General features: G+C 36.2%; 1 protein-coding gene across 13 annotated transcripts in view; it reads left to right on the top strand.

The window, feature by feature from the left end:
* The window catches only part of LOC132698552 (potassium channel subfamily T member 2), a 346,214-nt gene that overhangs the window by 208,099 nt on the left and 115,812 nt on the right, over positions 1-22,303 (top strand). For all 13 annotated transcript variants that reach the window (XM_060664706.1, XM_060664702.1, XM_060664703.1 and 10 more), the window contains one exon: positions 10,927-11,006. In XM_060664706.1, coding sequence (XP_060520689.1) covers positions 10,927-11,006 — 80 coding nt within the window. The remainder of the gene's footprint in view (positions 1-10,926; positions 11,007-22,303) is intronic.

Here is a 22,303-nt window from a genome sequence, read left to right on the forward strand (position 1 = left end):
CAAATTATTCCATGTTTTATATTTTTCCATTTGCGACTATGCACGAAAACGGCATTTTTAAACATTTTTACCCATAATTGACACACACTGTACATAATTGGAAAAAATCCGCAAATGGGGATTATAGCCCTGGATCTTCCACATTTCCTGGTTCAAGAATGTTTTAAAAATAGTAAATGGTTTTCGAGAAAATAAGTTTTTTCCGAAACCATGCAGTGCGCCGTAATAATCAATGACGTCATCGCGTCTTGACTGAGCCCACGAAATGGCGATTTTTATATGGCAAATACAAAATTTATAGCTCTTGATACGGTCTATGACACTGTTCGAACCGACTAGCCATTTTTTTCACGATTTATGATTTGCGGTTTATAATCTTCTCTGTGAAAAAAACAAATTTCTAATTCTTTTAGATTTTTACCTACAATTTGAAAACCCTGTATATAATGGAAAAAATGCCTAAAATAAATGTTATATGTCTGGATCTTCCGCATCTGCTGGTTAAAGAATTTTGTCGATCGGGTGATCGGTTATGGAGGAAAACATATTTTTCTGGAATCCAAAATTAACAAAAAAAAATTCAATTTAAAAAAAAATACTTGGACCTCTACTTTTCTGCTAAATTTGAAGTTGATATCTACAAATTTAGGACACTTAACACATTTCTTATTTAGCACGGAATATCGGGAACACCCTGTGCAATAGCTGAAAACCTTAAATACAAAACTTTTAGGTTTCTATGCGGGCTATATCGTAATGTAAAAGAAAGTGACCTCTAAATCATAGTCTTTCAGTTATAACCAATTGTCAATAATAGGGGGACCGATTTTTCATTTTTTGTGAATTTTTCTGCGCACGGTGTATATTTTTGGAAAATTGTATTCTGGTTCAAGAATTTTTTTGGTTTCTTAAACGGTTTTTGAAAACTCATCTTTGTTATGGATCTTTAAAGGCTGATGTATCTCGTGCAAGGTTAAAAAGGAGGTGAATTTCAATTTCGTAGCCCAAGCGGTTACAAAGTTATTCCGGAAAAACAAAAAGACGAGAACGGAGAACGGAGAACGGACAGACAAAAATTTTTTTTTTGACGCTGGTCATTTCTGTACCAACGACGGTCCCCTAGGACCCACCGTCGCCGAGATATATACGAGCGTAGACACATTCGAAAAACTCGATTTCATCGATTTTCGAAACTAACAAGTTTAAAAATTCATAATTAAAAATACATTCCCCTGTAAGATTTCATACATATCTATGATTGATAGCTTTAAATTGAAATCTCTTTTTTTTGCAAAAAAGAATGGACCAAGTAGGTTTTGTAATTATGTGTATGAGTAATGTGACAAACGAAATTCTTAGCGAGGTCCAAATAGCAATAACTGAGGAATATACTATAAAATGTATGGTGTAAGATTAGCTAAGATTATTATAGGTTTCTACAAATTTACACGCAATTACCGTGTAACGAACTTTGTGAAGTATAAATAATATAAAATGAAGAAAAACTCCCCTAGTTTTTCGCCATTGTTTCGTTGTTGTTTAGGTTAAATTCGTATTTACTGGGTATTTACGTAGGACTAGTAATTTTTTCTTTCTTAGCGCTCGTAATGTTTTGACAAAAGGATAAGGTTTTTAAACAGTGTTGCTTCCCAGGGATTTACTTTCAGATCGTACGGGTCGTATAAGAACTAATTGTATAAAAGTTTAGAATTTATGGCATTTTTTTATTATTAATGTATTTCAATTTATTATTATTATTATTATTATTATTATTATATTTTTCAGCTTACCAGCACTTTTTTAATGCAAATTGAATAATACTAATATGTTGTATGGTTCTAAATAGTTTATCTCTTCGATGTTATCAGATAATTGGTTAGGCTATTAGTTTCTTTTCATTTTGCTATGGCGGTAATATTTTTTGAAATTCTTTAAATGTTCAAATTGTATTTACACAACAATGCGTATCGATATGAATTTTATCATATTATGTTATGCGATTAAAATACAGTTTTTTTTTATTTGTCTATTTTATCCATTAGACTTATTATTATTATTATTATTATTATTATTATTATTATTATTATTATTATTATTATTATTACTTATTGTACAATATTGACTGAGTTTTTCGACTGGGGCCTTTTTATCTTAACTAATAATAAGACATTTTACATTTTTTGATTTTATAAAGCATTGAAGTTCTTTATTATTTCGTGAAAAACTTGGAACGCCGTTTGTGCTGTTTTTCTGTCACGCGATATTCCGTGTTTGGTATTCGATCAACCAATAATCGAAAATTTGATGTTTTAATTGATAATTTATTAATATTTTCAGTTATTATTAAATTATTTGTTATATTTTTTGATGAAAGAAGTTAAGTTACTTTTTGTTGCAATGTTAAGTTGTTAAATCAGGCGATGACAGATGACGTCAATCTTAAACGTCGACTTTTAAAGAACCTCGATAGCTGTACTACTTTTATACAAGCGACTTCACTCTTCATGTGTCACAATTTGAAACTCTGAAACTTTGCAAAGTATGAAAATGCGGCTATAAATGTTTAATTAATTTTTTTAGTTTGTGAATCTTGGGCGACTTTGAGAATTTAATTTTTTTATAAGGTATGCACCATGTTAAACGTCATTATTTCTGCCGTCCATTTCAAATTCAATACGTCACGTAATTGTCATTGGAAACAATATAATTTCAAAATGTCACGGGGGCGGCAGTAATTATTTATACCCCGCTTGGTGTGTTAAACCTCCAAAGCCGGTATTATCACACCGGACAGAAATTATCACGCGAAATGAAACACGAAACAATGGTCACCAGTCGTACAGTGTTGCCAACGTTTCACTAGCATTTCACGTTGCTATAACTTTTCGGTTTCTACGCCGCAGTGTATGTACGTAAAATTGTTGTGTTTTTAATGCTTTGTATGGCCTGATTGCTTACGATTGCTCCGAATAGTAAAAAGAAGAATGTCATTAATCAAACATACAGAATTTTTAGAAATTCTACACTGGACACATCTCAATGCTTTTGCACTTCTTAGAGGCGCACATGATCAATACTAGTGTGCTAAAATTGTCACCAGATGAATACTGCAGAAAAAAAATTCCTTAGCGTAAAAAGGTAAAAAATGTAGTTCAAGTTTTCTGCTGTCTAATTACGTTCTTCCATCTAACTATGCTTCCCAGTACTAGCAGATCAATTTATTCATTTCAAACTGAATCACTTCTATGAAGTGTCCCTCAGACATTTTTCTTATCTTGAAATCAGCAGTGTTTCTAAGTGTTTACCAAGTTTTCACGAAGAAAAAACAGAATATAACATCGTCATGTTATTAGTGCTTAGAAAGAAGTAGGCAAATTTAACTAATCCTAACCTGTGGCGAACTGTGACCAACAGCACATGGTGCAGTATTAAGAGTGCTAAACCAAAACAAAGCAGCAAAACCACTTTGAAAGTTCTATTTATAAAACTGCATCGTCCGGGCTTGCATGTCTGATGAACGCCAGCCTCGCATTGACCTTTTCCGAAATATAGAGTTAATTGAAATTAACTTTGGTTTATCCTAACGTACATAGCAAAGACTGAAGAACAAAGGTCGTACATTACGTATGGTGATTAGTCAAAATGTAATCAAAATTACCTAAATAATATTTAATGTATATGTAAGTATTATAAGTTTTATTAATTCCTTGACGGAATGAGTGATCTAACATTCTCGCCATACACGCCGCAAGGGCACTAAAAATTTCAAAGACCGGCTCCTAAGTGGCCCTTAGGGACCATTTGAAAGGGACGATAGGAATAACAGCTTATGAGTTGGAGTCATGCCGTATTATAATTGACCGATGGGGATAGAGAGCTGCTTTGTATGATTCCAAGAATGGGATCCTAAATTGTGGATTCTGGTGGCTTTGGAACATCTTTTTTTTTTTTTTTTAAACATAAACGCTCAATCCTTAATTGATGTTACTAGCTGTGGCGTCTGCAACCGCAACATTAAGCAACTACAAGAGCAAAGGTTCAATGAAAACGTACTGAACGACAATGGATGGATGGATCGACTTATGCGCATTCAGACCATAAAGAGTAACATAAATTCACATTCGGTAACATTAGAGGTCAGAGATCTACAATCAACTATATTATCACAAACAGATATATCCACCTACTCCAGATATTGGATGTCAGAACCATTAACTCAGCCAATGTAGGAATTCAAAGCTCAAAAGAAAATATAACAAGTATCTTAAGAAATAGAAAAAAAAATCAAGTAAACCCAATAAAAGCGCAAGATAGCATAAAATACAAGATATCCTATGAATGGCGAACTAGCACCACTATACTGATGTTTAAAAGAGGAGATAAAAAACTGCCTTCAAACTGCGGAGGTGTAAATCCCTTAAGCACCACATTGAAACTTACAACAAAAGTATGATACAAAAAAATTAACGACTTTAGCAGACGAATACAACAGGGAACAATTAATGATTTAAATTTTGCTCTTATTGAACAACCTCAACCCAGGAATCACTAAAACATTGAAATATATATTCATGACGACTGTAGCAAATCCAGTAAAATTTTGAGGGTGCAACAGATTTATGTTTCTATGATTGTTAAATAAGCTTATTAAAGATGCAATTATTTTCTAATACTCAGATAAGTCAATGATATTGAAAGGTTTGGGACCAGAATATGACATTGTAGATTTTTTGCGGATTAGGTTTGAATTAATAGAGACAAATAACATTGCATTTATCTCATTAAAGATTTCATTAAAGATCGATATGACGGCATACGTACTGCAATGGTCAAATTGTTCCAACGTTTTTAGTGGATTTGCCACAGTCGTTTTGCATAAATTTTTAATAAATGGAAAACAAAAAAAACCCCCTGTAGCTACGAAACGAAGCAGGATCGGACCCATGTTTATTTCCAAAAAGGTCTTATTTTTACGTGCTTTTTGTAACCTACTAACCAAAATATTTATAACGTAATTGTTTATAAATATCCCAAAATTTCCTTTTCTTGTTGATGCGACATATCGGGAAACGGCTAACCCGCAACATCTTTACCCCGGAATCCTACTGAAAGATTTACACCGATACAAATCGAAGGTGACACTCGCGCGATAAATTACACCCCCTTTTGAGGCAGTGAGAATTGTAACGTTTCCTCGCAAGATTTACTATCGAAGACGACGAAAATGGCCCGGGAACTTTATCGACGTTGAGAATTTTATTGTCGCCTTGTAAATCTCTGAATAATAACGTCCGCACCGATTCGACGTCTCGCGTTGACGCTAGAAAGGGCCCTTTTACGTCGTTAATTGAATCGGGTGATATATTAAAACTATATTAAAATGTCATGATACTTTTGTAAGTGGACTAGTTCAAATTATTTTTTACCAGCTAAGTCTAATTAAGAACTAATTACAGCGTTTTATTGCAGTATGTTAATTGGTATACAGCCTTAAGCCTTCAAAGCTCAGAGCAAATAGATCAAGGTCCGGAAACGCGTTTTCCGAATGATATCTAGATGTAGCGAGCGTTTGCCCGTTTCGGAGAATGTAGAGAGTATGATGAAAGTATATTTTGTCCAAAACGAAAGGAGATTCAATGAAATTGTTTCCAATTTTATAAAGAAATAATAAATCAAAATTTATTCTACGATTTTCTAAAGATTGCATACAATAACCTTTCGAGATTTTTTTTCTTTTACTTATTCATTCATTTCTGACTGTTCCGGGTGTTGACAGAGCTGCTCACATGACGTCGCTTCATCCCCTTGAAGGACCCTGTACCTCTTGTTTCAAGGCGAGTTTTTAGCAATTTTGTTGAAAATATCGCATAAAATTTTAATTTTAAATAGTATATAATTTTTATTATTATTTTCGACCCATCATCTTGCTCACTTACAAAACAGAGTTTTCTGAAATACGGGCTATTTATAATTATTTCCGAAGTCAGGTCATCTTTTCCTCGGCATCGTAAATTGTAATTAATCAAAGTGAGAATTTATTGTTCACTCAGCAGTAAAGTGTTACTATCACAAATATATGCATATTCTTTGTCTCGAAAACAATTAATGTGATTCTTCTATTCTATTATATTCCGGGATATCATCCGTTCGTTTGTTGAACTCCGACTGGAATCCTGCAAACGTTTCGCCAAGATCTCACTTGGCATCTTCAATGTTCGCACTCCGAAAATACCTCGACCACGAAGTGTGTCGAGAATCAGGATAACTATTAATTTTTTAGACTTAACTATTACGAAAACGAAATTATTTTTTTCCATTTACCATAAACATTCACACACGGACTCAGTCATACATAACAGCTCAAATCACCCTTATACACACAAAATGGCTGAATTTCACTCTTTTATACACTGTCTTCTTAATACGCCACAAAGAACTGAATGTCATTAAAGAAATTGCACTGAACAACGGCTACAATCCGTCCATTATCAATAGAATTATAAATTAAAAGAATCCAGACAAGAGTATTAACCCATAACATAACATAAAGAACGCGGGAAATTTAAAACAATTGCTATATAGGATAATCCAGTGGAAAAGTTTCAAAATATTTGTCAAAGTGTGGTTTAAAAATAGTTTGCAGAATTAACAACACAATAGGAAAATATTTAAAAAACAAAACGAAATGTCCAAAATCCCAAAAATCAGGTGCCTACCGGTTGAAATGTGGATCTTCTCCTAAAATTTATATTGGACAAACAGATAGATCCTTCAAGAAATGCATTAACGAACATAAAAGAGCGTTTAAAAACAATAGTCTAGATTCTAATTATGCTACACACTTAAACAAATTTTTGACGACAATTTTGATATTTTACATACAGCTACGAAAAGTAAAAAATTAAATTTATTGGAAGCTATGGAGATTAACAAAATAAGACGTTCAAATGTATTGATTAACTATCAATTAGATTCAGATAACTCTGCATTATTAAACTTAAATTTTCGTAACAACATTAATTAAGGTTTTATTGTCATTTTTCTTTATGTATAGTAGAGGGTAGTTTGTAATCATTACATTTGATAAAGACACGGTGTTGTCGAAACAATTGTGATGTCATAATATATAATTTCGTGAAAATCTGAATTTTTAGTTCTTATTTATTTTGTTAAATGCATTTTCGTCAAGTAAAAGCAAAACAGAATTCCATTTAGTGTTTTTTTTTTTGAGAAATTGATCCGGTTTTATCGTGTTTGTTGTTGTTTTTTTTTGTTGTTGTTTCGTTATTGTTATAGCAACCAATGAACACGGGTTATAGCGGACTTCAAACGGTTTAATTAAGAAATTCGACCCGCGCAAATTCGTTATTTCGCTTATGTTGAACATTATGGAAATTTGCAACTGCATTTGACACGTCGAGTTAAATATCTCGCAGGTATTCTACGGGCTTAACGAGAAACTCGGAAATTAACTGAAACTTTCCAGTCGCGATTGATTCGGAAGTTTATCGGAAGTGTGTTATAAAGAAAAGTCTGGAGGAAAAACCGACTTGACGTACTGTTATTAACTCTCAGGAAAAATGGAAATTCTTTTACCTTTTCAAAGGGAAATTTAATTCTCTTTTTGCCGGTAAATTTCCTATCGGTTTTATGGCGCACTAAGTCTTTTATCGTAATTAAGAAAGTATTTACTTTGCGGATCGGATCTGATTGATTGAATGCAAGCGACACTTTAACAAAAATCAACTTTGAAATCAGTCGAGTCTCTATAAAAATGTTGCATCCCGCCATTTTTCATCGCCGAATATTAACTACTATGAGAATAGCAAGCCTTTCCCGGTCTTCCTACGCCAACGTTTCTGTAGTAATAATAATAGTAATACAGGCCACCAAAGATTTTCTAGTATGGTATTTTTCATATTTTTTGAATTATTGTTACTAAACAAATGGAAAAACAATCTTTTTTATCAATAGAAAACCAGACCTAACATTGGGTCGTTGTGTTTAAAGAAAACCTACGCACACAGACCGATACCGAGTCACTGAACCCAGAAATAAAACACCTTACCTCTGCTCATCTCTCTCATAATTTCCACATTAAAAATATTAAACCTTCCAATAGCAACGAAATAGAAAGCAATCCCACACTTGCCACTGTTGTCCTTCCTTATATTCAAAACATCTCTGGCCACATATCAAAAGTTCTAATAAATATAAAGAAATATAACGTATATAACCAGATTTACCACTTGTCCAAAAATCTCTCAACATCTTCGATCCATCAAAGACAAAATTCCGTTTGAGATGCCAGGAGTTTACAGCGTTCCATGCATATGCGGCAAAGAATACATTGGAGAGACCGGAAGAAAAATATCAACTACGCTCAAAGAACACGAAAGAGCCTTAAGACAAATAATCTCATCAGCAGTTGCTGAAGACGATTGAACTGAGTTGGCTTTTTCTTGATGAAAATCCATTTAACACAATAAATAAGAACTAAAAATTCAGATTTTCACGAAATTATATATTTTTACATGACAATTTGTTCGACAACACCGTGTCTTTATCAAATGTAATATTTACAAACTACCTGCTACTATATATACCGAGAAATGACAATACAACCTTAATTAATGTTGTTGTGAGAATTTAAGTTCAGTAAAGGGGAGGTATTTAAATCTAATTGATAGTTAAGCAATTCGTTTGAATCTCCCGAAATGGTTTGAGATTGGAGAAAAACGCGCTTTGCCTTTTACGGCACTTTTGAGGCACTTTGTATATCACTTTATAGAGATATTTAATTTTGTGTCTGTTCATATTGTCAAGTCGTTTGTTTAGTTTTTATAAAGAATTTTGCACTATATCATAAACTCCATGTTAAGCAGTACTCAGATGACGTCCTTTCAAAACAATTCACTAGACGTTTCATAAATCTCAAGGTAGATGGCGCGCGAGTCATATAAATCCAAATTCAAAAAATTCGTTAAAATTGAAATGCAAGTGTCAATTTGTTTTTAGTTTGATTATAGAAATAAGAATATATGACGTAATTAGATTGTATCGCTTATTGCGACAAAAAAAATTAAAAATTTATAGATGAATTTTAGAAATGGAAATGTAATTTGACTGATATATTGTAGGTTCTTTCTGAATGACAAATTACACAATATAAAAAATGTGATGAAATATCTTCATAATCAACTAATTAATACAAAAATTTCATTATAATCACCAGTAAGAACAAACAATACAAAACATAAAAAATCACAGATAAAATATATTTTATTGATTATTAAGAAAATATCATGTTATATGTAGTTAACAATATTTTTTTATTGTTGCTTAAATTGATCAAATTGTATCATTTTTATAAAAGAAAAAATTGAGAAGAAAGAATCCAAATTTCAAATCTCAACTGCCATTTTCATTTCCACGATGCTGATACGTATATTTTTTTTATACGTCAAAAATGCCCGCCGAAACTCGGATGAAAACTTTCGCGAACAATTTGCGAGCCTAATAAAAGCTTTTAGAGTTAATCCAAACAGAATTTTAGTAATATTCCCGGGAATGTTCGGGATATTTTTTTCCACGGGAAATTCGCGCGAAAATATCCGTTGGACGATTTTTATGTGTACTAGGACAGCCTGAAAATTTTATTTTTAATAGGAATAGAATATTTGGGAAAATAAACATTTCTTTCGCTTGTTAACGAAATTTCATATCAAGGTTATCAGCAAATGATGAGCAAAAAATCCAAACAATGATTTTGCTAGCGTAAATAACATTTAAGTTCATATAGTTTTTTTTTTATGAAAAATGACGAAATTAAGGTGTGTCAAATTTTTTTTTTGACAAATTTTCAAAATTTTCGAAAAGTTTTGTACGTAAAAATGTGTATAGCTCAAAAAATACTAAATTTAGATATATGGAATGCTGAGTAAAATTGAAAGAGTATTATTAGGAGTAATTAATGAGAATGTAATACACAAGCTGTTTTATTTAATTTTTGAACCAAAATTAATATTTTTCGTTTTGTCATAATGTATAAGGAGTTTAGTTGAAAAATATATTTCCCTCATGTTTAAGAATCTCCCTGTATATTTAGAAATTATTTTAAATTGTTTCTTTTAGTCTCATCCATAACTTTTGTATTTAAAATTTTTGTATATATAATACAGTAAATATACTTTAGAGTATTTACTTTGGGATTTTAAGAGAATATAATAAAGATTTACCCTGAAATCTACCAAAAATCCTCCAAAAACTGCAATTTAGTTACAATTGTGTTGTTTATAAACCGATCCTGTTATTTAGTTGTTGGTTTTATAGGTCTGATACTGGAGATTTTGATCTTTTTTCTTCTTTTTCTTATTTAACGTAAGAAAATGTACTTTGCAAATTTCAAAAACTTGCAATAAAGTGAACCAATTCCAAGGAAATTGCAATTTTCAATTTCTTTTCAATTTTAACGAACGTTTAATTTATTTAAGCGTATTTTTTACTTTAGTTAATGGACAATTACGGTTAAAAGTTTCAAGTTGTTTTTCGTTATTTTCAAAAATTGATGTCCATTAATTTAATCGTCTTAAATGGTCAGCTTTCGAGTTTTTGATTAATTTTAGCCCTTTGCTTTTGACGGCCTTAAATGATCATCATTTCGGGACAGCCTGTACAAAATAAGGGAAACCTTTGAGTGAGCTCATTTCTTGTTTCCTCTTCTGTCATTTTACCCATAAAATGTTATTTTATCGCATACCCCTCCATATTGGAGACCGATACAAATGGAAAAGTGTCAAACGGAAAACTTTTCCTCGTTTTCTTCTAAGGAAAAGTTTGCTTTCTTGGAAAATGTTCGTGTCATAATTAACTTAGTGCGAGCTTTTAAAAAGCGGCAATAAATCAACTCGTGTTGTTTTGTTTCAGGGTCCGAGTAGAATATTACGTCAATGAAAATACATTTAAGGAACGACTGCAACTATACTTTATTAAGAATCAAAGATCTAGTAAGTACCACTGTATACATTTTGTTCATTAGTTGTATGTATTCTAGAGAAAGCAGATTTATTTGTTTAAACTTATATTTTACCACTAGATGGCCATGGGTCATACCAAACACATTTTTTGAGCAATGAGCAAAAGCAAATACGTACCGTGTTTTCACTGATTATGGGTTATGATTTGTAGGTTGACAACTTATAACTTCCTTTTTGTATTTTACTATTTAACATACAAAGTGAGAGACTTTATACCGACTTATATTTAAAATAGCTTTTTTCTTTCATCACTGAACTGGTCTATGTACTGTCTATCTACATAAAGTACTAGTCCTACAAAATAACAAACAATCCCTATTAAGAAAATTATTTTTGACTTTTCCAGGATTTCTATCGATTTTTAAATAAATAAATACTTTTATTTAGCATAAAGCTATAACAGAAAACAATCGTATTTGCATTTTAAATATACGATCCAGTAGCAAAATTTAAATAAGTATACAAGTACAAAGGTACACAGAACAAAAATATGTAACAGCAGAACAATTATAAAAGAAAAAACGGAATAAAATTTCAGACAATATATAAGTTTTAATTAATCTTTTAAAAACATTTCAATTATCACACTCCTTAATATTTTTTCTCAGCCAATTAAACTCTAACAACATATGTGTGGTTTTACATCGATTGACCAGGATGAAAAAAAAGTAAGCAGATCCAAAATGTAAACATACAAACAAAAAACAACAAAATTCAAGAGCTTCAGCTCTACTTAAGTTGGCTATATTATAATAAACTCCTAATAAATATCAATAAAACAAAATTTGTAATGTATAACCAAAAAATTCACTTAAGTTGGATTTGTAATTTGTAATTGTAAACTCAATATAAATACCGACAAAGCAAAATTTATAACGATTAAACAAAAAAATACGAAGATCCAAAATTAATAACCAAAAAATTCAATAGATTGCTGATGATACTGATATTGAAAATTTTGACCTTAGTAGATGTATAGTGCCGATATAAGCAACAGAAACCGTACATAACCTCAATTTCCTAACCCCCCCGCAGCGGGGGCCCCCCGCGCGTGGCGTCCTAGTGTCCCCCCTGTCTACCAGAGTGCGCTCCGCCCCCCACCCAGCTTGTGTAGCGTCCTGTTTTGCCCCGGTTCCGCCCGTCGCTGCTAGATGTCGCCAGCTTGTGTAGCGTCCTGTTTTGCCCCGGTTCCGCCCGTCGCTGCTAGATGTCGCGCGCTCCGACCGTCGTAGGCCCCCCCGGTAGAGGGCGGTGACGGTGCGGCGCGGAGACGGTGTGGCGCGGTGACGCGGTGGATCGGGTCGTCGGTAAACAAGTCGAGTGACTTATACAGAGTGTCTCAATAATCACGGTTTAATAAAAGAAAAACTATAGATACAATAGTAAATATTTATTAGCTCATATGTAGACAACGTAATGCTTCGTACAAGCGGTGTTTCTGGTCCATGAGATTTTCTACTTCATCGCGGTCGAGGATAATTTCGTCGCCATGATCCTGTTTCAGTATCAACTCACAGCTCTCTTCTTCGTTCGAATAGGTCACCTCGATACTGCTCCCGATGTAGACTGTTATGTCGTTCCAGAACATGATTTCTCCCACCTCGTCCTCCAGAAAGAACAAAAAATCCCAAAAATCCTGGACTTGAAAATCTATGTGCTTGTTCTTGAAGATGAAACGGACACCTGAATTCTTTATTTCGAAAATCGTGTTTTCATCGATAGTGACCACTTTGTTACACATTGTGACAAACAGACTGACTTCGGTATCAAATTCAAATGTACTTATATATCAACAACCCCCCACTATCGGTGTAATTAAGAGAGATATTTACATTTAGTCAATTTGAATAAGCATTTTGCCAAAAGAAGCAAACAAGCGCACGTAGTTACATATAGCGGGATTAAAATAGTTTTTCGACCTGCCGAGATGTTGTATTCGTTACCGCAAATGTCGTTAACGCCGCCGCTGGTGTTATTGGAATTCTTGATAGCGATCGTTTGCCATTCGCCGTGGTCTTCGTAGCTCCGGTTGGCGAAAACGAAACGTACCTTGTAATTTAAATACGGCTTATCTGCGGTAGTGTTATTCGACAATGTCACGCTAAAAGTTTGTAGCTTGTCGATTCCGTTGACCTGAGCGAGTTGCATACGCGTCCACGTATCGGGCCAAATGCACCGATTATTATGATTTTTGAAACAAACGAACGCTTCAATCACATCCTTAGGTTTATGTATATAGAAAACGTTTTGTACCACAGCCGACAACAAAACAAAGTGAGCACTTAACAAAACCATGTTTCTAGCCCGAATGAATCTATCCTAGATCTCGGTAACTGCTTTTATAACACTCAAACAATAATGACATTTATTCTGGGGAGGTGCCGGGCCGTCGATATGCATTTTGCTGTCCGGTCTGTTATAGTGAACAAAGCAGGGCAAATGAGTTTGCAATTCAAAATTGTTGCGATGTCGTACTGGTAACTTATGCCACATATTTAACAAATCGTGCGGTCTCACATGCTCCAAGAAATGTTGCACAGGAATCAATTCAAGTTGATCGGTATCCAAGCTTCTAAAATCGTCGAAGAAAACTAACTTCTTATTCATTGTTGTGAAAGATCGATAACTTTCTTAACAAATCCCTAATTTGTTTAAAGACACTCTCTGTGGGACAATTAATTGCGACAAGACTCAAGTCTATTTCACCGACTCTCGTTAATTTATTCAAAAATTCGTTGTATTCGTAATACGTTTTCTCTTTGAAAAAATACAAATGTCCGTTGGTGTATCGAAACGCGCCCGACAAATCGTCGGGCAGACCCGGAAACAGTTCCGTAGTAAAACCGTGTTCACTCGCACTCAAAGAACACTCGTCTATTTCTGCATAGTAGCGTTTACCGTAAAATATATACGTTCGACCGCCATACGTATTAAAAATAGCGTTCACTGTTTTACCCGCAGGCACACCCAGTCGCTGGACGCTTTGTCGGTCGCCCACTACCGTGAAACTCGGGAAGTGAAGTAAATAAAACGAATCACCGGTGACTACCAAAAGTTGTCCGTTGGGTCTCTGGTAGATATGCGAAATAGGAGCGTAAATAGGGACATAATCTGATATCATTTTAGGTTCCATGTAGACTTTATCACCTAATCTTATTATCCAAACCCATTTGTCGTAAAATAGATACATATGATGGTTAGACGTAACCAAAAATATGGATGGATTTACGTGACACAAATCTGGTACTTTTGTTTCGTTTTTCCCTATCGGAGGTTTCGTAGTTGTGGTAGTAGTGGTAGTTGATGTTGTTGTGGTCGGAGTTGTTACGCGGACGGTGGTTGTGGTTTTTTTACCATATAAACGTTGAAGACCTGCAACATCGTCGTATGACAATGTCTTAGAATTTAAGCTATACCAAGGGTACATAATGGCATTGCGATCGTTACTGTGCGCCAAACCCAACGTATGTCCAATTTCGTGGAACAACACAGTAAACAAGCTCGTTTTTCCTCCGGGCGCAGGCACTTCTAAACCGTAGTACCAATCTTCGGATTTATCCAAATGAACTTCCACGCACTCTTGTTGTTGATTTGGAAAAAATGCATGTCCTAATATGTTACCCCTTCCGTCAAAAGCAAAAGGACAGGATTCGTTCCCTTTACATCTTATGCTTTGTCTGTGGGTAGTATATTTGTCAGACATCAAAATCATTATATCCGGCTCTGAGTAATTTAAGAAAAAATTTAAATTTGATTCATCACTCCATATTTTAAAAACCTCGGTTGCCAGCACTTTTAACTCTTGATAGTGACTGGGCGGTACTTGAATATACCAATTTAAATCCGTTTTCTGCCATCGCGAAACAGTCGTGAAGGCATTTTCTATTACACCACATCGGGGTTTATTTATTAGTTCGACGGTTTCGTTATTAAGAGTACCATCCACCGGTAAATTATAGAAATCCTGAAAATCCATTAGGGCACGTTGCAAACTCGACGCATTGATCTGCGTTAAAGATTCGTTGTCGTTAGGTGAAAGGAATCCGAATTTTTGTAAATATTCAATCACACCTTCCTCGGGCAGCGCGGCGACTATCGTCGACACGTCCGAACAGGTAGTAAAGACAGCGTAGCATAGCAACAAGACTCTCATCTCGTTCAAGGTCAGTAAAATACTAAAATGTATTCGGTTCCTAGCTAATCTTTTATAGGTAAAATAACAAAGAGAAGTGATGAACCAAACGCTTTTAGTCGCTATTTTGCGTGAGATGACGCAGAATATTACTCGAGAAATGGAACGAAAAAAGAATTATACTTCAATAGATTACAGTTTCGCAGTTTGTATTCATATCATAGCATTAGCGTGCTTTATTTTTACGTGTAAATGTATTATTAATTTTTTTGGATTGAAATAAAAAGTCTTATTTAAATAAAGAAAGTTTTATTTCATACAGGGATCCTTGAATACAACCAATTATATAAAAGGGCAGAATTTCTCAACGCGCACATGCGCAGTCTTCCTCCGGAGTGAAACATGCAATGGGCGTGATCCGGTTGAAATTTCGGCGGATTCAACCAATTATCATCATCGAATTTCTCCACGTTAATGACTCTGCATGCGACATCCTCCTGATCCATTTTCGACATTAAAAATTCCATTTTTGATCTTCCTCTCACGTATATCAAGTCAGCATTTTCTATCAGTAGTCCGATCAACGTATCAATGTCGGAATATTGAACAAAACCAGAACTGTATTTGAGACCGTGATGATATTGTTCGAGCCAGCGTACCGTTCTTTTTTCTGCACCGGTCAACGTGCAATATTCACGCGGCGGTTTCAAAACGTAATGACTAATTTGACATCCATTGTAGACAGCCATTTCTTTAACGACAAATCCATCTTCTAACTGGAAGCCTTGAATATCTACCGCAACGATGCGCATTTTTAATATGACTGGTTAAGATTAGGTTCCTCCGGCGGTATTTATGTTAGATTTCGAACAATCTCGCTGAGCGGTAGTTGTTCCACGATACAATCGTGAATGATGATGCAATAGGCACGTGTATTCGCGGGAAATCCCTTTTTTGCTTCGATGTCTAACTTTACGTCGACAGTGCTGGATTTTACACTGTCGTTTCTTCGAGAACAGTCAATGACGAAAATCGCGCAGTTTTTGAAAGCCATATAGTCAAGCAACGCAGTTTTTTCCTCACATCCCTTATAACTGGGGTAGAAATCCGTGTAATTGTGATGCGCTTCCACGAAGTCATTCTTTTCAAAATCTAATCGTAAACGTTCGTGAGGGTAATATTCTCCGTTTAGTGTTAATCTTATATCCGTTACGTCGACGTGATCGAAAAGCGTCGCATTTTTCGCTTCGTTGTCTTTGCGATTTGTTTGAAAAGCGACTATTACGTATCGGGGGCTTTCGATAGCCGCGCACGTCTTGACAGACCAAATTTCTTTGGTAGAGCCCGCGGTTAGGGCAGGATATTCATGAAGTTCCCATCGTCTATAGGGTATCAATATGGGTTGATCTAATCTAATCGATTTCAGCAGAGCCAATTTGATTTCGTCGTTTGGAAATATGTGCTTGACCCTAAGATCGACACTATCAATTTTTAATTCCGCCGTTGTTTTAATTGCACTGGCCGCAACACCGCCCATTGGTTTAATTATCATACAATTTTTGTCATGTCTGGCTCTTACCAATCTTATGGTTTGTTTTCCACAAGTTATCATATTATAATCATTAAATATGTTTAAAAAGTGTCGTAACGGGATTCGCATGCTAAAATGGCCATTTTCTGTATCGTGAATCGCATTTTCAGGGAAATTCCAGCCGGAAATATCTAGATGCGATGAGTCATCTTTCGAGTAACATAGATAACCTCTAATCGTACTAACTATACCCGGATCACGCACGCTATCCACTTCTTTCCCATTCAGCTCGTACGATATAGTTTCAAAAAAAAATGCTCCTGCATTGTTTACAAATTGCACTTGGTCGGTTCCCGTGAGACGTTTCAGCGATCCCTTAATGCAAATAGCAGCGTCGTACATAAGCAGCCAGGCATCTCCTTGATTGATCGTGATCTCAATGGTGTCGTTGTTCAAAAAAGATTTCACAAAGGGATGATAGGTGCGGGTCTCCACGCGCTGGATAGATTCATCAAATTTTGGCTTTCTGTGTATGTCGAATATTTGATTCGATAACATCGTAGCCCAGTGATCGGAGAAATTGTTTGTTGCTCAATGTAAGACGACCTTTACGGATACGCCTCGGTTTTGTTACTAACCCTACCGTTTGGATGTTCGCTTTTTTATATTCACCAGCGTCTCCGATTGAGTTGAAAATCAACATTACGTTAATTTTTTAAGTTCCAATCTAATGATGATTTCTTCACCTCGGAAATTAACCAACTCAAAATTTTGATCCAGAACCTGTAGGGTAATGTTGTAGATTTGTCGTTTGTTTACTGGCAAGTACGTTAGATATTTAGGAGTTTCGTCGATGGCGTACCCCGGATCGACGGACAAGGCAAACTCGTAAATTGTGTGCGAAGGTCTGTCGTTGTAGAACGCTCCAGACGTTATGTTACTATCTACATGTATCGTTCGCACTTTTATTATATCCACGGGTAAATCTGAGGAATGCATAATATTGGGCTCCAAAATTTTCTGTGAAAACCCCAATAATTTTCCGATACTGTCCGAGTGTTGTTTAAAGTTTACCCCGTATACGGGGCTGTAGATTTCACACTTTATCGTATTATTGTTGGGTTTGATTGATATCTCCTCTATTAACTTTGGGATCGTATTCTTCTCTTCCTTATTTTTTGGCAGATGTTCGTTAATGTAGGTTTCAATGTCGCTAATTTCATAGGACCCGGTCGGAATTTCAATTACGTTTTCTTTATTGTTACCATCGAAGTAGTAAAATTTATTCGAACCCTTATCTATGTTGGGAATGTTGTTGTAAGAGTGGAATCCAATCAGCGCTAAACCGTACTCTACATCTTCATCCAACTGCAGCGGATTGACAAAGTCGATGGATAATGTCGACGTGTTCCCTTTTAACGTAAATATGATCGACATGTTGACTGCTTATAGGTCCGCGATTTCAGTCCTTTTTATAGAGAAATTGCAAACATAAATGACCGCAATTGTATTGCGTAAACTTTTGATATCTATCGTGATTATAGTAGATATTGGCGCTGTTGCCGAAATATTTAACAAGTTCCGCGGGTGGTTTAAGGTTACCGAAACTGTCAAAATACTCAACATCGTTTCCCTTCCTCTTTTTGTATGCTACCCAGTGGGTTCCTCTATTTCGACGAACATCCAAATTTACGATTCCGCATTCTTGCGATCTGATTCGACGGGGTAAACTATCTCGCATAAAAACACCCCTGAAGTGAGGAATTTTTAATTTGCGCGCCAGAGATATTAAATCGACGTCGTATAGAGCCCTTCTGGGTAGCTTTATTGGGAGTTTTTTTGTTTCTTCAGATAAAGACCGAATCCGCCGCGCGGACTCTTTTTCAAGAATAGACCCGATCCCTTTTTTCCAATCTCTTCCATAGCTCGGTTATGGCGGTTGTCCTCTTCGAGTTTCTTTCGTGCGTTTTTCGCATCGATGACAGTTTTAGCGATAGCAGCGGCTCCGCCCGAGAGCGAACCTAAAGCCCCTAGCGCTCCTAATAACGGTAAAAGTGGTAAAATACCGCCCGATTTTGATTCGAACGGTATAATTCTAGGTACCCTAATTTTTTTACGTCCTCCCGCTTTTCTTACAGCGGCTCTGCCAGCTCGAAGCGCTTCCAGTGCCGATCTTCTAAGCATTTTAGGGTTATCGATATGAAACAATTGTTTCTTCTTTAATGCATTGCGAACCTTTTTCACGACACCCTGTCGAAACGAAACAGAGGGACGCCGTTGTTGACCCATACCGAGCTTACGTTTAGTTTTCATAGTCGCGGTGACAAAGAATGCGGCAGCTTTTTCACCAAACTTTGCGTCTTTAGATTTTACTCGCTGCCACGCACGCGTTTCCAATTCTTTATCCGCTTTATGACGTTCGTCTAACGATTTGTTTTGCCAATAGGCAATGTCGTGTACCTTACACGCAGCGTCCAAAGGATTCACCCCGCTATCGCCTCGGTTCAAGCGTTTTTCCAATTTTGTACCGGGACCGCAAAACTGGTAACCCGGAATGTGTACTTCAAAAGGTAACTTGTTAATAAGCGTGTTAACGAGACCACTTCCGGACGCGAAGCATAACATACTAATTAAAGGAAATTGCTTGTGTCGTATATATATATACGAGGTGTCTCGAATAAACATTGTAGTCATGCGGGTGGTGCAGCAGAAACTCAAGCTCCCCATCGATAATTTAGATTTGGTTTGCGGAGATGGTTTCTTTAACAAAAGCAAACACGGTCAACTGCTACCCAATTCATTTAGGGCGGTGTTTTGCGGACCTAGCGGTTGCGGCAAAACCAACACCATGTTAGCGCTACTCTTTAACCCCAACGGGGCAAGTTTCGAAAATGTTTACGTCTACTCAAAGTCGTTGTATCAACCAAAATATCAACTGTTATCTCGCGTATTGAGCAATGTCAAAGGAGTTGGATATTATCCCTACAGTGAAAGAGACTCGATAATCGACCCCAGCGATGCGAAAGAGAATTCTCTGTTTATTTTCGACGACGTGGCGTGCGACAAGCAAGATAAAATTCGCGAGTATTTTTCGATGTGCCGACACAAGGCCATCGACGCTATTTATCTCTGTCAGACATACTCCAAGGTACCCAAGCAATTGATACGTGACAATTGCAATATTGTCGCGTTGTTTAAACAGGATGACATGAATTTACGTCACGTTTATGATGAACATGTCTCACCCGACGTTTCATACGACACGTTTAAACAAATTTGTTCCGAGTGCTGGAAAGAAAAGTACGGCTGTTTGATAATTGTCAAAGATTTCGACGTAAAAAACGGACGCTACCGCAAGGGTTTCGATAAATATATAAAAGTCGATATTTAATTGTCGATAGAAACAGTCATGAAGGCGACGTCCGCCGACATCGCCGACGCGGCGCTAAAAAAAAAAGTAAACGAGTTGTCTAGATCTATTCGAAAGAAGTATTTAACATTAAAATTGGGTAAGAGCGAAGAGGATGCGTCAATTCGGAAGCTTTTCAAACCCGTCAGCGAGCCGCTAGAACGTATAGCAAAAATAAAGCTATCACCGTCACCGGCAGAAATAAAAACTGAACGTCGAGGTGTCAAGCGGGAACACAAAAAGGAACCGAACGAAGAAACAAAAAATAAGGTTAACGTATCATTTTTGCCTATGGAAGAAATTCAGGAAACGCCGGATCCCAATAAGAGCGTTGAGATGCAAAATATCGATGAGGAGGAAGATGATGTGTTTGACACATCGAGCGTGGCCAACGCATCCCTTCAATCATACCTGGAACAATATCCAGAAATTTCCCATTCATATATTCAAAATTTATGGGTAAAATCGCCCGACACCGATATTGTTTACGGACCCGTTTACGACAAAATATCATCCAAATGGTTTCTCGGCAATAAATCGCTGGATTTTCATCAAGGATCTGGCGATATTATTGTAGACGGCGAGAGATATTCCGGTACCCGCGGCTTGTATAATTTGGTGTTTTTGAAAGATCCCATAGCATACACAAAAGACGATTTGGCACAATATAAAAAAATAATGGAGGCTACCCAGGTGCACAGGGACGCGATCGGACGTTTGAAAGGCGCATCGACTGTACCAAAATATACCAAGGTCATCCGACCCTTAATAAAATCTCAGTCGCGTTCGTACTCGTACAGCGGTCAAGGTTATAATATGCGTTATAATGACGCTCCTACTGAATATGTATACTGGGACGACGTCAATGAACTCGTAGAGCGTCTGAAATTACTAATCGCGTCGAAACACGCAGGCAACACGTCTCATGATAACGAAATAGTTTCAATCGTTGAAGAGCTAAAAGAATCAGGTTTTATACGTTAGTTTAACGATGAGTCTGGACAAGTTTGGACGTTCTAGCGCGCTGCGACGACCCTTCACTAATACTGTGATTAGAAGCGCCCTCGACTATATGCCAGACGGAAACGTCAATATGAACAATTTAAAAATTTGCAATGTCCAAACGCCTAGCGACGACGGTGACGTGGCTAACAAAAAATATGTGGATGAGACAAGTAATTTATTAAAAATTGCATTGAGAAAGATTATTGGACAGAAACTCGAAGCGTACACGAAAAGATTACAAATTGAAGACAAAACTAAATTCTCGCGTCTTGAAGAACAACTGAAAATGAGTAGCACTACACTCGAAAATGAAATTATGCAGTTTCGCGAAGTTTTCCACCAAAAGCTAAGCGAAATGAGCGCAAAGAAAGATTTGGAAAAGCACATGACAAAAGTCGCCGTTTTGTCACAGCAATTTCATGATATTGTAACCAAAATGGAGCGACTTACGAACGAAAATGAGAATATAATGAAGGTATTGAAACAAAGGGTTTTAAATCCTCCATCGCAACCGAACACACATTATGAATAAAGAGAAGGTACAACTGGTTCGAGAACTGCACAAGCCGGCACGCAGAAATTATGCTCGCCGCCGGACTATAATACGAGGGATGGATGACCTGTGGCAAGCGGATCTGGCCCAATTAGATCGCTACAGCAAACAAAACAGAAATTTTAAATTCGTGCTGGTTGTGATAGACTGTTTCTCAAAATATGTATGGTGTCGCCCGTTGAAAACCAAAACCGGGGTCGAAGTCGCCAAGGCGTTTTCCAAAATTCTCAAGGACGGACGGCACCCTCAAAACTTGCAAACGGATCTCGGTAAAGAATTTTACAACGACACGTTTCTGAAACTTGTGGATAAGCATAAAATTAACCACTATAGTACGTATAGCATAAAAAAGGCCTCAATTGTCGAACGGGTGATACGTACCCTCAAAGAGAAATTGTTTCGACATTTTTCTTTACGCGGGACGTACAAATGGATCGATGTGCTCGCCTCTATCGTTGATGAATACAATAACACAAAACATAGAACGACGGGTACGAAACCCATCGATGTGAGTAAGAGCAACGAAAAGAGAATTTTGAAAACCGCGTATAGTAGCATAAAAATATTCGGTCCTCGTAAACTTAAAGTCGGCGACATCGTTAGAATCAGCAAAGTCAAGCACGTTTTCAACAAAGGT

Source organism: Cylas formicarius, unplaced genomic scaffold (genome assembly GCF_029955315.1).
Source record: "Cylas formicarius isolate icCylForm1 unplaced genomic scaffold, icCylForm1.1 PGA_scaffold_2__14_contigs__length_35257938, whole genome shotgun sequence".
NCBI lineage: Eukaryota > Metazoa > Arthropoda > Insecta > Coleoptera > Brentidae > Cylas > Cylas formicarius.